A 13,340-nucleotide genomic window follows, 5' to 3' on the forward strand; every position below is an offset into this window, starting at 1 on the left:
TCATGTCCAGATTTATATCTCAAAGTCTTCATCATTCTCACAGGCTTTAGTCCTATATACCTAACAGGCAGTTCAGCACATTTTAAAAATACCATATCATCATCTTCTGATAAATATTTTTCTTTCCCAGTTCCTTTGCTTTTGACAGTGGTATACTGACTCAAAATCCTAAGGCCTCTCTGTTCCTTACTTCTTGACCCCTAATAACAAGTAACTAGGTCCCTTTGATTAAATTTGGTGATTCTCTGTCAAAATTTCTGGCCTTTATTCTTTCTATTCCAACCACTATAATCCATCTCTTTATTGCCTTAAACTACTTAAATTCATTCCTTTGCTTCAGTGTCTCTTGTCCTGTTAACTTTGTCTACTGTTTTCAGGTTAATCTGGTTAGATGGAAAGATAAAAGATGACTGAGATTTAAAAATTTTTTTTTTAGATTTAAAATATCTAGTTGAGGGATGCCTGGGTGGCTCAGATGGTTAAGCGTCTGCCTTCGGCTCAGGTCATGATCCCAGGGTCCTGGGATCGAGTCCTGCATCGGGCTCCTTGCTTGGCAGGGAGCCTGCTTCTCCCCCTGCCTGCTGCTCCCTATGCTTATGCATGCTCTCTCTCTAATAAATAAATAAACTCTTTAAAAAAATAAAAATAAGTAAAAAATCTAGTTGACTAGAAGAATGGTAATAACCATAAACAGAAGTAAGAAAGACTGGACCAGAAGCTTTTAGAGGCCAGATGTTGGAATTGAGTTTAGAGCTTACCTGGTCTCATATCCAGCCAAGGGCCACATGCCAGACTCGCTGAGCTTGGTCCATCCTAGAGTTGTAGGGTGATGATAGACCATCCTAATGAAATTGTTTGGTCTGCTGTTAGAAATGAACTGGAACTTGGGAGAAAAGTCATGATTTGGGAAGTGGCTGCAAAATACCTTTTGAACATTTTTAAGGAAAGTTGATAAAATCTCTTATAGGGAGACAGCTTAACTTGATGATTTTGATGTGAAAATACAGATAATAGATTTAATACAAATACTGTTGAATTGTTTAGTAAGCTTGAAATTTGTGGGCTGAACTAGAATTCTTCTTATAAACTAACCCATATTTTGTGCGTTTCGTGAATGGAGTGGTATCATGTAAGAAAGCATTCTACCTTAACTGTACTTATATGTAATAATGAGCCCAGGAGTAAGATGGACTGTCTACCATATGCCATTTCAGAAGTGTAAGCTATTTGTGAATTTTTATTTAACCATAATCTTAAGAGTCAGGAAAGATTTGAGATCTCTTTGATATCACAGTGACACCAGTATCTGGAATTTCATCTTCTCTAATCTTCTCTTATTTTAACAGACTTAACATAGGTCATTTCTTAGCTGTGGAATATTTTACTTGAAATTATTTCAGGCATTTTGAAAGTTGCTTATAAAGTTATGAGGACCTCAGTAGTGTAATCTATCTTTTGTTTCATTTTTAGAGTGTTCAACCAGATTCTTCTTCTCCCAGACATGTAAGTCACTCTGATATGCATGTAACTTATAATTCCCTAACATTCATCAAAACCTTCTTTTGGTCATATGTCAGATTGAATTAAGATTTATGTTATTATTTTCTTATCTAAGTTTTGACGCTCTACTAGAGAGATGATTTATTAGCATGAAATAAAATGATATTGTAATTGTGGACTCTTAAATCTCAGTTGAAAATGAGCATAATAATTCATTTTTTGACAGCCTGTTTCAGGAGGAGGTTATCAAGTAGACATAGTTCATATAAACTCATAGTTACTCAATAACTTGTATTTAATAAAGTTTGAAGAATAAATCATGAGTAAGTATTGAAAAATAGAATTTTGAAGTAGGGAGAACTGTATATTATTTTGCTTAGGTAATCATTAAGAGCAAGAATAAAGAAGTAATAAATTGATCTGGTGTTTAGACCTCTGGACCCTAAGGAGATCAAAAACCTTATTATTCACTTTGTGACTTTGGAAAGAGTATTAGCTGCTAAACAGGAATTTTTGTGAAGTATGATCCAATTTTAAAACCCACCATAGAGTATTTAATAGAAAAACCAAAGGGCGGGGCACCTGGGTGGCTCAGTCGGTTAAGTGTCTGCCTTCGGCTTGGGTCATGATCTCGGGGTCCTGGGATCGAGCCCCGCATCGGGTTCCCTGCTCAGCGGGGAGCCCGTTTCTCCCTCTCCTCCTCACCTGTGCTCTCTGTCACTCTCTCTGTCTCTCTCAAATAATTAAAATCTTTAAAAAAAAAAAAAAAAAAGACCAAAGGGCATTCTCTTTAAAATAGTTCAAAAACAGACTCTAAGAACAGTTTGTGATGATGCCTTCTTTCTTGAGTATAATTATTATTTTTACCCATACACTGGAATACTTAATAGTGAGTGTAGATGAGCAAAACAGAACAAGGAAGCAAATTATTTTCTTTCAACTGATTGTTTAATATTTTGTAAGAATGCTTTTGAAGTGTATGATAGATGGGAGCATTGCTTTTAACTTCAAATTTTGACATAATTTGAAATTTAGGGAAAAGTTGCAAGGCTTGTGCAAAGAATTCTTGATGCCATTCACCCAGATCCCTGTGTGAACATATACCATATTTGCTTATTCCCTTTCTAGTTTTTCTCCACCACCACCCTGTCCCGCTCCTTCCAGTCCACACACACTTTTCTGAGAGTGGATTGTAGACATAGTGCCCCTTTACCTCTAAATCCTCCCATGTATTTTCCTAGAAACAAAGGCATTCCTTTACATGATTAATTTCAATATAATTATTAAAATCAGGACACTGAACGTTGATAGAATACTATTTTGTAATCTACAGATCTTACTCAGGCTTACTGAGTCCTGTTGACTCAGTTGGCATAGAAAATCCCTGATTATGTGTTTGTTGTTTTTAGCCTCTAATCTAGAGCAGTTCTTCAGTATATATTTATCTTTCACGATATTGACCCTTTTGATGGGTACATGCCATTTATTTTGTAGACGATCCCTTAATTTGAGTTTGTCTGATGTTTCTTCTTTTTTTTTTTTTTTTTTTTAAAGATTTTATTTATTTATTTGACAGAGAGAGAGAGTTAGCGAGAGCAGGAACGGAAGCAGGGGGAGTGGGAGAGGGAGAAGCAGGCTCCCCGCCGAGCAGGGAGCCCGATGTGGGGCTCGATCCCAGGACCCTGGGATCATGACCTGAGCCGAAGGCAGACGTTTAACGGCTGAGCCACCCAGGCGCCCCTGATGTTTCTTCTTGATTAGATACAGGACATGCTTTTTTGGAAGGAAAATTATGAAAGTGATGTGTTGTTCTCAGTGTGTCATTTCAGGAAGCACATGATGTTGATTTATCCTTTTACTGGTGATGTTAACTTTCATCTTTTGGCTAAGGGTAGTATCTGCAGGGTTTTTCAAACTCCGCAGTATTAACATTTGGGGCTGGATAATTCTTTGTTGAGAATCGATGGGAGGGAGCGGTGCTGTCCTGTACATTTTTGGATGTTTAGCATTACCTCTGACCTCTACCCACTAGATGCCAGTAGCACACTCCTCAATTGTGACAACCAGAATGTCTTCAGACATTGCTAAATGTCATCTAGGGGGCAAAATTCCCTCCCACTCCCTTGAGAACCACTAATTATTGTAATGTTACTGTTTTTCTCCTAGAGTTAATAAGTGTCTCATAGGGAGATATTTGGGGATTTCATATATGTCCCCTTGCCCCGAAAACCACCTACTTGTTTTCGTAAAAATCTATTGATACTTCTTGCCTGCATCAGTTATGATTTGATGGTAGCCGAATAGTAATTTTCTAATTCCATCATTCCTTCCACATTTATTAGTTGACTTTTTCTGTAAGGAAGAACTTTTCCTTCTGTGTTTACTTATTTGTATTGGTTTGGATTCATATTTTATTCAGTGGACTATAACATTACTAAGTTTATTCTGATGCACAAATTATCTTGATTTGGCCATTGGGAGCCCACCAAGCTGCCCTCTCTGTCCTTTTGACATATCCTTATCAGTCTTTAAGTACTTCCTTCCTTTTCACAATAATATGTTCCAGGCTGATCTATATATACTTTCCCTACCCTAGCCCAAAACCAGTCTTTTCTCTGTGAAGGCCTGGGTTTTTTTAGTCAGTAATGTTATTTATAAGCTAAGATCTTGATGCTAGTAATCTTTATTACTAGAATGTCATTTTTTCTAGGTCCTCTCAATGGATAAAGCTAGGAAATATGTTTATGTATATATGTATGTGCATGTATACATGTATACACACATCTTGTATCGATTTATATGTTTATTAAAAATGATAAGTTCATATTGATACCTCTAATATTTCAGTCCAGTATCACAGGATTCATTCTATTCTTCCTTCTCATATTTGTAATTTCCTTCTGCCACAGTCAGAAACTTGGCTTCCTGTGGATACATTTTGAATCCTTAGAATATAAGCTATCAAAGATCTCAATAGCTAGTTGTGAGTCTTAAAATCAACTAATCTGACTTTTTTTTTTTAATATCATTTTCAGGGCCATAATCGTATCATTGCCTACAGTAGACCAGTTTATTTCTGTTTATGTTGTGGTCTTATTTGGCTCTTGGATTATGGTAGCAGAAACCTTACTACAACCAAGTTCAAATTATATGGAATAACTTTCACTAATCCACTGGTGTTTATATCAGCCAGGGATTTAGTTATAGGTGAGTCATCTTTAAAGTATTTCAGATCTTAACATTAATTTATTTGTACACAAATAGTTCCCTGATAAATAGATCAATTATATAGTTAAAAATGGTTTTAATAGGCTTACTTTGCTGTTTATTGTAATCCTCTCAGTGAGGAACAAAACTATAGGGCTATTACGAATGAAAAATTTAATGATGAATGAATATTACAGTAATTCTTCTGTCTTGAAGCAGATGCGATGGAAGTTTTCCTTTGGATTCTGTATCTCAGATAACTATTATATGAAAACAGTTGAAATAATTTTAAAAGCTGTTCTTTATCATTGAAAAAATTATTTAATACCCAAGCAGTTACATAGAAATAATTTAAAATGGTGTTTTTTTTTTAATTGCTTAGTAGTTTATATTCATTTTGGATTTTTTTTTATCATTTATGATCTTAAAATGAACAAAAGGATGGATGTTGTATAAATGTTTTTAATATGCTTTTCTTTTCTTCTGTAGTGTTTACACTCTGTTTCCCAATAGTGTTTTTCATTGGTCTCCTGCCTCAGGTGAATACATTTGTAATGTACCTTTGTGAGCAATTGGATATTCATATCTTCGGTGGTAATGGTGAGTAGTTCCTTTTAAAAATGACAGATTACAGTATTACTTTTACAGATCATTAAGTAATAAAGTAACATTAAAATACCTTTCCAGTTTTCATTTTAGAATTGAAATTAGAAAAAGGAAATTATTTAATAATTAAAGACTGAGCAGGAATTACTTTGTAGATAGAAAGAATTAGTCAAGTCTGCCACTTTATTGAAAGATCCAGAAATAATGGAGTTACTTTATAAGAAATGATAAAGTACTATTGTCTAAAACTAAAAGTTGTAGTGAGTTTAGATGGAATCTATATAGACTTATGAAATATTTATAAAAGGTTATCTATCCCAAATAGATTGACCCCTGATACATGACATTATATTTGAATTTTGAACTAGTATATGTATTTGGTATATCTCTGAATATGGTTTCAGAGCTTTGTTATTTCTTTAGAATGGAAACACCAAAACCAGATGCTTTTAGTGAAAGTATTTTCCTAGATAAGATTTTTAGAAGTATCTCTCTGTTTGGAGTAGAATATGTGGATATGAATTGATATACTTAGAAATTTATTCCCCTCTTACATGTATATTTTACTTTGAAAATGAGAAAGACCATACCAGTATTACTCTGAAATAGATAGTGGTTTGCAAAACTTGAAAATAATTTTATGGATAGGCACTGTGGTTAAAATACATTGCTATTTAATTTAACCATTTAAAATTTTACTTGAAAGTTGAGTGTATAACTAGAGAAAAAACATAAAAGGAAAAGAAATTACTATAACTTTTGTGGTCCATTTCTCTCATACTTCACGTTTGTAGTCCACATCTTCCAAGCATATGCATTGAAATCATCTCTGTTGATAAAATGTTGTTATTGTGGCTTAAATTTTAAATAGAAACTAATCTCTTCCTTTGTTGCTATGAATCTAGGGCATTTTGATGTTTTGAAAGATTTTTGAAGGGGTGTGAATGAAGACTAGGCTGGTCTTCAGCATAGCTTAATGGGTAGAAGATTGTTTCAGTATTTAGGGTCTGGAGGGTGCTTAGGGTAGGTAATTTATAATAGTGGGCTTCATCATATTGTTACAACCTTGTGCAAGGTGTTAGCTTTTTAATATCTCCTAAAGAAGATTTTTTCCTGTAGGTTTTTTTTCATGGTTATCATATAAAATTACCATGAACAAAATCTGTTATTCATATTTTAAAAATAAAGGAGAGCTATCTTAGCCATCCCCTAGTCCTTATTATTAGTAATCCCATTGAATCTATTTTTTTCCACTTGTAAGAATAGAATTTTTAAGGTTTTTTTTATCTTTTATTGAAGTATAGTTCTTTGATGTTGACATACGATATATTAGTTTCAGGTATATGACATTGTAATTTAATAATTTTATACATTAAAAAATGCTTGCCCCCGTAAGTGTAGTTATCATCTGTCACTCTACAAAGTTATTACAATATTATTGACTGTATTCCCTATGCTGTACTTTTCATTCTGTGATTTATTTATTTTATAACTGGAAGTTTGTCTCTTTATCCCTTTCACCTATTTTGCCCCCCACTTCGGCAACCACAGTTTGTTATATATGTTCGTGAGTCTGTTTCTGTTTTTGTTTTTTGTTTGTTTTGTTTTTTAGATTCTACATGTGAGTGAAATCATATGGTATTTGTCTTTTTTTGCCTGACCTATTTCACTTAGGATAATGCCCTGTAGGTCCATCCATGTTGTTGCAGCAAATGGCAATATTTCATTCTTGTTTGTGGCTGAGTCTGTTGATGGACACTTACCTTGCTTCCATATCTTGACCATTGTAAATAATGCTGCAATAAACATAGGAGTGAATGTATCTTTTCGAGTTAGTGTTTTCGTTATTTTTGGGAAAATACCCAGAAATGGAATTAACTGGATCATCTGGTAGTTCCATTTTTAATTTTTTGAAGAACTTCCATACTGTTTTCCTTAGAGGGTGCACCAGTTTACATTCCCATCCACAGTTGCATGAGTGTTCCCTTTTCTCCACATCTCGCCAACACTTGTTATTTCTTGTCTTTTTGATGCTAGCCACTGTGGTATAAGCTGATACCTGATTGTGGTTTTGATTTGCATTGATGATCAGTGATGTTGAATGTCTTTTCATGTGTCTGTTGGCCATCTATATATCTTCTTTAGAAAAATTTCTATTCAGGTCTTCTGTACATTTTAATCGGATTACTTACGGTTTTTGCCCATGTTGAGTTGTATGAGTTCTTTATATATTTTGGATATTAACCCTTTATCAGATATGTCATTTGCAGATATCTTCTTCCATTCAGTAGGTTGCTTTTTTGTTTTGTTCTTAGTTTCTTGCATGCTGCAAAAGTTTTTTTAGTTTGATGTAGTCCCAGTTGTTTATTTTGCTTTTGTTTCCCTTTGCTTGAGGAGACAGATCCAGGAAAATATTGCTAAAGCCGATGTCTAAGAGATTACTGTCTGTGTTTTCTTTTAGAAATTTTATGGTTTCATATCTTACATGTAGGTCTTTAATCCATTTTATTTTTGTGTGTGGTGTAAGAAAGTGGTACGGTTTCATTCTTTTGTGTGTAGCTGTCCGTTTTCTCAAAACCACTTATTGAAGAGGTGGATCTATTTTTTGTTTTTGTTAGTTATTAATTAGTCAGATCTGTACTTTTCTGTGAGAATTAATTGACACGGTAATATAAATTTACTTCCTTGGGTAATACAAGTTCTGTTTACAGAGACTAGTATCTTTTGGTGAATACTTAATACATTGCCAGTTCTTTTAAGCCTCTGTAAGCTTCATTTTCCCATACTTCTGTAAATAATAAGATACATTCTTGAAGCATAATGTAGGTACAACTTTTTCTGCCATGTATAAATGTTCATTACTTATAAGGTGAATATATTTTGTCTTGTATCAAAAATTGTGGATAGTAAACCTTTGTCATTTCAAAATCTTTTCAAAGGATAGGATGATGTAACTGAATTTGACATAACTGAATTTTTAAAAGTCAAATGAGTAGATATTTCATTGTAGTCAATATTAAAACATTTTAAATACTTTTAAGATTTTTTTTTCCATAAATGTCTGTAAAATATTAAAATTTTTCCCCTTTTCTGTCTAGCCACTACAAGCTTGCTTGCAGCACTTTACAGTTTTATCTGTAGCATTGTGGCAGTAGCCTTACTATATGGATTGTGTTACGGCGCTTTAAAGGTGAGCAATACATTATGGTATGATTTTGTCTTTAAGGCTATTTTTCTTCTTTTTTTTTTTTTTAAGATTTTATTTGAGAGACAGAGTGAGAGAGAGAGAGAGAGAACAAGCAGGGAGGGAGGGAGAGGGAGAAGCAGGCTCCCCACTGAGCAGGGAGTCTGACATGGCGCTCAATCCCAGGATCATGACCTGAGCCGAAGGCAGACACTCAACCGACTGAGCCACCCAGGCACCCCTAAGGCTATTTTTCTATATGAAGATTGTTTTAAATTGACTAATAGTGATTTAAGCCCCCATCCCTCCATTCTCCCTGCAGCCATTTAGCATTAATTTCCATGATCTTTGTATATTGAACATTATTCTCATCCTCATTTACTTTGAACTTAAAAGCAATTTCATGATTAACCATTATTAAAAGTAAATCCTTTTCCATGTAGTAATCATAGGTTAATTTTAGAAACAGATTATTAAAACTAGGTTGGTCTGGGGTAGAGGTGGGTATGGTAATAACAGAATATGAAATTAATTTTAGATTTTTACTTAAGAATATATATATAACTACTATTCACATCAAGATTTCTTAAAACTTATGAATACAAGTCCTGCAAGGACTGCAATTTAAGATACATTCTAGTAAAAATTAATGCGCTAAAATTCAACGTCATTATTGGCTTAGAAGGATCTGGATGAGCCTTAATTAGCTCCATTTTAAAAAGATTGCCACCAAGTTGTAAACATAAAAATTTTAAATTTCTTGTAAACAACTCTCAACCCCTATTATTATTATTACTATTATCATCATCATCATCATCATTAATGCAAGACAATCAGAGAATGATAGGGTTGAAAGGACTAAGAAAAGTGACTCATAGCATCCTTTTTTGCATCATTTATTCAGTAGCATTTAGGGAGTGTTTGCTATGTGCCCAGGACTGTGCGAAACACCATTTCCTGCTTTTAATTGCTTGTCTCTTAGCTGTGATTAATAAGTCAACTAACACTTTCAGTAGAGGATGATGAAGGCTGTGAAAATGGAGTGGTACAGGTATATAAGTTATCACCTTATTTAGCCAAAAGGGATTAAAGATAATTTTCCAAGAGGGTAGCTTTTTAACCAATATTTGACAGACAACTAGAAATCAACTAGTTGAAACATGGGATGAAGAGTCATGGAGTTGTCAAGATAGTGTGGTGTGTACAGGAAACAGCAAATAATTTGGAATTGCTGGAGGTTTGGGTGCATGAGGAAAGATGGCCTTCAGAAAGGCTGGAAAGATAAGCAGTGGCTGGATTATGAAATATTTTACCCTGAACGTATTGGGTGGAGATGGAAGACCATCATAATTTTTTTTTTTTTTTTGACAGACCATCAGAATATTTGAGGTAAGGTAAAGAAATGATCAGTGTTGTGTTTCAGAAAGATTACTTGGTCTCTGGTGTGAAAGGAGAATGAAATATAAGCAGGAGGGATCAGCAGTGGGGTGAGTTGCATTGCAGTCTTGAGATTATGAGGGACCTGGCTAAAATTGGATTCAGTGAATATATCTGGGGACTCTATGGATAAAGAGAGAAAAGCCAGAAGAGGGTCCAGCATGACTTCTGGGTAGGGTCTACCTTGAACAGCTGGTTAAATAGTGATACTAGTGCCTAAGATTGGAAATCTTTGAGTTTAGTGAGGAAGGTGGTTGTTTACAGATGGACACATTCATTTGATGACATTTATGGGGTATCCAGAGAAGCATAGTAGGTAGTTATATGTAGAGAGGTTTGAGGTAATGATTAAAAGATTTAGGATTCATCAACCAAATGACAGTGTAAGTAAAAGACTGCTAACCTGGCCTGACAAGAGGAAATGGATACAGATGGAACCCTGGGAAATGCAAGTATTTAAGTGATGGATAGAACAGAGTCCCCCAAAGGAAACTTCAGAGTCAGGATTGTCTGAAAAAAACTTTTTACTGAATTTGGCAGTTAACAGGTTATTGGTGACTTCAACAAAACAGCTTCTTTGGTGTTTTGGCTGAGGAAGTTAGATTATTATAAGGTTGGGTTTGAATAAATATTAAGGAAATATAAGATAGGCTTTCTAAACATGTACATAATGGGGGTTGTTTTCAGGTTTTTATTTTTTAAAAAGATTTGAGACTTGATTGCATTTAAAAGAGGAGGGGGAAACCCAGGAGGGAATTGGAGGCAAGGAGATCGAAGCTTCTCCTAGGTCCACTACCTGTAAACCATCCTAGCATACAGGAGTCGTGTTTCAAAAGTGTGAGGTTATTTGGGAGTTGAAATCATAGAAATTAACAGTGCAATAAGTTTTCTAGCCCAGTGTACAAACGGCTGTTTAACTATAATTATCTAGTAGAAGAACAGCAATTATAAAACTGCCAAATAGAACCTTGTATCCTAAGGCAGGCAGGAAGATAAGCTATTTTCCTTTTTTGTTGGTTATGGTGGTTTCATTACACTATTTTAGTTTTAGATGTCACCCATTACAGTAAATCTGCACATTTAGAACAGATTTTTATGTGCTAATGTGGAATGATTTTCAAGACAAACCATTTGTTTTTTTTCAAGATTTATTGAAGTATAATCAACAAATGAAATTATAAGATATTAAAAGTGTATGTGATGATTTGATTCGCTGTGAAAGGACTCCCCTCATCAAGTTAATACATTTACCACCTCACATATTTTTTTGTTTTGTTTTGGTGAGAGCATTTAAGTTCTTCTCTTTTAGCAAATTTTAGTTATACAATACAGTGTCATCAACCAGAATCATTATGCTATACATTAGATCCTCAGACCTTATTCATCTTGTAAAAAATTTTTAAGTTTATTTAAATTTTTAATTGAACTATAATTGACATATATCATTATATTAGTTTCAGATGTACGACATAATTTGATATTTGTATTGTGAAGTGATCACAATAAGTCAAATTAACATTGTTCAACACACAGTTAAAAAGTTTCTTTTGTGTGTATCCTGATGAGAACTTTTAAGAACTTTCTCCTAGCAGCTTTCAAATATACAATGCTGTCTTACTAAATACAGTCGCTATTTTCACCTTCACTCATTTCTCACCGCCCCCCTCCCCCAACCTAGGCCTTTATTGAAAGTTTGTACTCTTTTACCAACCTTTCCCTATTTCCCCCACCTCCCTGTTCCTGGCAGCCACTTTTCTATTCTGTTTCTATGAATTCGCCTTTTTCTTAAAAAAAAAAAAAGTTTTCACGTATATATGATACCATGCATTATTTGTCTTTTCTCTATCCAGCTTATTTCAGTTAGCATAATGCCATCCATTTCATCCATGTTGTTACAAATGACAAGATTTCCTTCCTTTTTAAGGTTGAGTAATATTCCTTTGTGGATGTGATATATATATATGTATATATCACATTTTCGTGTGTGTGTCTTAATTAAAAGGAAGGTAATACCCTCAAAAATGGATGTTCCTTTGTGCTGCTGGTTTGTTTTTTTTTTTTTAAATACATCCAGTGGCTTGTATATACATAGAATAATGATGGAAGAATATACAAGAAATTGATAACCGTAGTTACTTCTGGGCAGTTAGATGCATTGGGAGACATTATTGCATACCTTTAGGAATTTTTTTTTTTAAATCTATTCACTAATACAGATTTTTGCATTTATTATTTATTGATTTCTGCTTTCCTTGTGTTTACTCTTTCATTTTTCCTTGAACTTTTTGGCTCAAAAGCTAAGTTTTTTTCCTACTTTACTTCATTCTAGTAATGTGTGTATACTTTCTAGGTGTTTTCATATTTTTAAGAGATTCCTAGAATTTGGGCCATTACAGAGTAAAGAGAAAATGTTCAAACCCACTACAGTGGGTAGAACAAACCCATCTTTTAATCTTTTGTAGTAGGTCAACTTCCCTTTTGTTTTCATAGTTACTGAATTTTCTCCCACTTCTGAATCAGAGTTCATTGAAAACTCAGAGGTGGTTGGATTTGTTTTGCTTTTTGTTTTTTTAGTTAGTGATTCAGTAAAGGTTGTAGTTACTATCTATTTAAATATTCATGAATTATATTAAATGTTGATTATTATAAATTCCTAGTAACTAAGTAAGTGATTTTGAGATCAATTTAAGTATGCTTTTCCTTTGTCTAGAACAATAAAAAGTAGTGTCAAGCATTTGTCAGATAAAGGCAGGAATCTTTAGTTTTCTCCAAACACTTGTTTTGTTTTAATTGAAGAAAAATTTACATAGAGTGATATCCATGTGTCTTAATTACACAATTTGATAAGTTTTAGCAAATGCATATACCTGGGTAATACATACCCTTCTCAAGATGTAGTTCCATCACCACAAGAAATTTCCCTCGTGTTCTTTTTTCAGTCCCCCCTGTCCCAACCACTTTTACTATAGATTTGGGGTTCTTGAACTTCATATAAATGGAATCATACCTCTTTTGTAGCTGATGTATTTTGTTCAATATAACGTTTTGAGATTCATTCACAATTATGTGTTCCTTTTTATTGCAGGAAAATATCCCATTTAGTTTTAAATCGTCCCTGTTCCCATTGTATGCATATGTCAACTTCTCTGCTGTCTTAGAGGTGAACATCTGAGTTGTTTAGAGTTTAGGAATACTTTTTTTAAGACTTTATTTATTTATTTGACAGAAAGCGAGCACAAGCGAGGGGAGGGGCAGAGGGAGAGGGAGAAGCAGGCTCCACACTGAACAGGGAGCCTGATGCGGGGCTCGATTCCAGGACCTTGGGATCATGACCCAAGCCGAAGGCACACACTTAAGAGACTGAACCACCTAGACGCCCCTAGAGTTTAGGAATAGTATAAATAAA

General features: G+C 34.1%; 1 protein-coding gene across 5 annotated transcripts in view; it reads left to right on the top strand.

Moving 5' to 3' along the window:
• The window catches only part of PCNX1 (pecanex 1), a 160,285-nt gene that overhangs the window by 96,280 nt on the left and 50,665 nt on the right, over positions 1-13,340 (top strand). For all 5 annotated transcript variants that reach the window (XM_032405443.1, XM_032405444.1, XM_032405442.1 and 2 more), the window contains 4 exons: positions 1,471-1,503; positions 4,536-4,707; positions 5,197-5,307; positions 8,412-8,503. In XM_032405443.1, the coding sequence (XP_032261334.1) occupies positions 1,471-1,503; positions 4,536-4,707; positions 5,197-5,307; positions 8,412-8,503 (408 nt within the window). The remainder of the gene's footprint in view (positions 1-1,470; positions 1,504-4,535; positions 4,708-5,196; positions 5,308-8,411; positions 8,504-13,340) is intronic.

This window comes from Phoca vitulina, unplaced genomic scaffold, assembly GCF_004348235.1.
Source record: "Phoca vitulina isolate PV1807 unplaced genomic scaffold, GSC_HSeal_1.0 scaffold7, whole genome shotgun sequence".
NCBI classification, from domain to species: domain Eukaryota; kingdom Metazoa; phylum Chordata; class Mammalia; order Carnivora; family Phocidae; genus Phoca; species Phoca vitulina.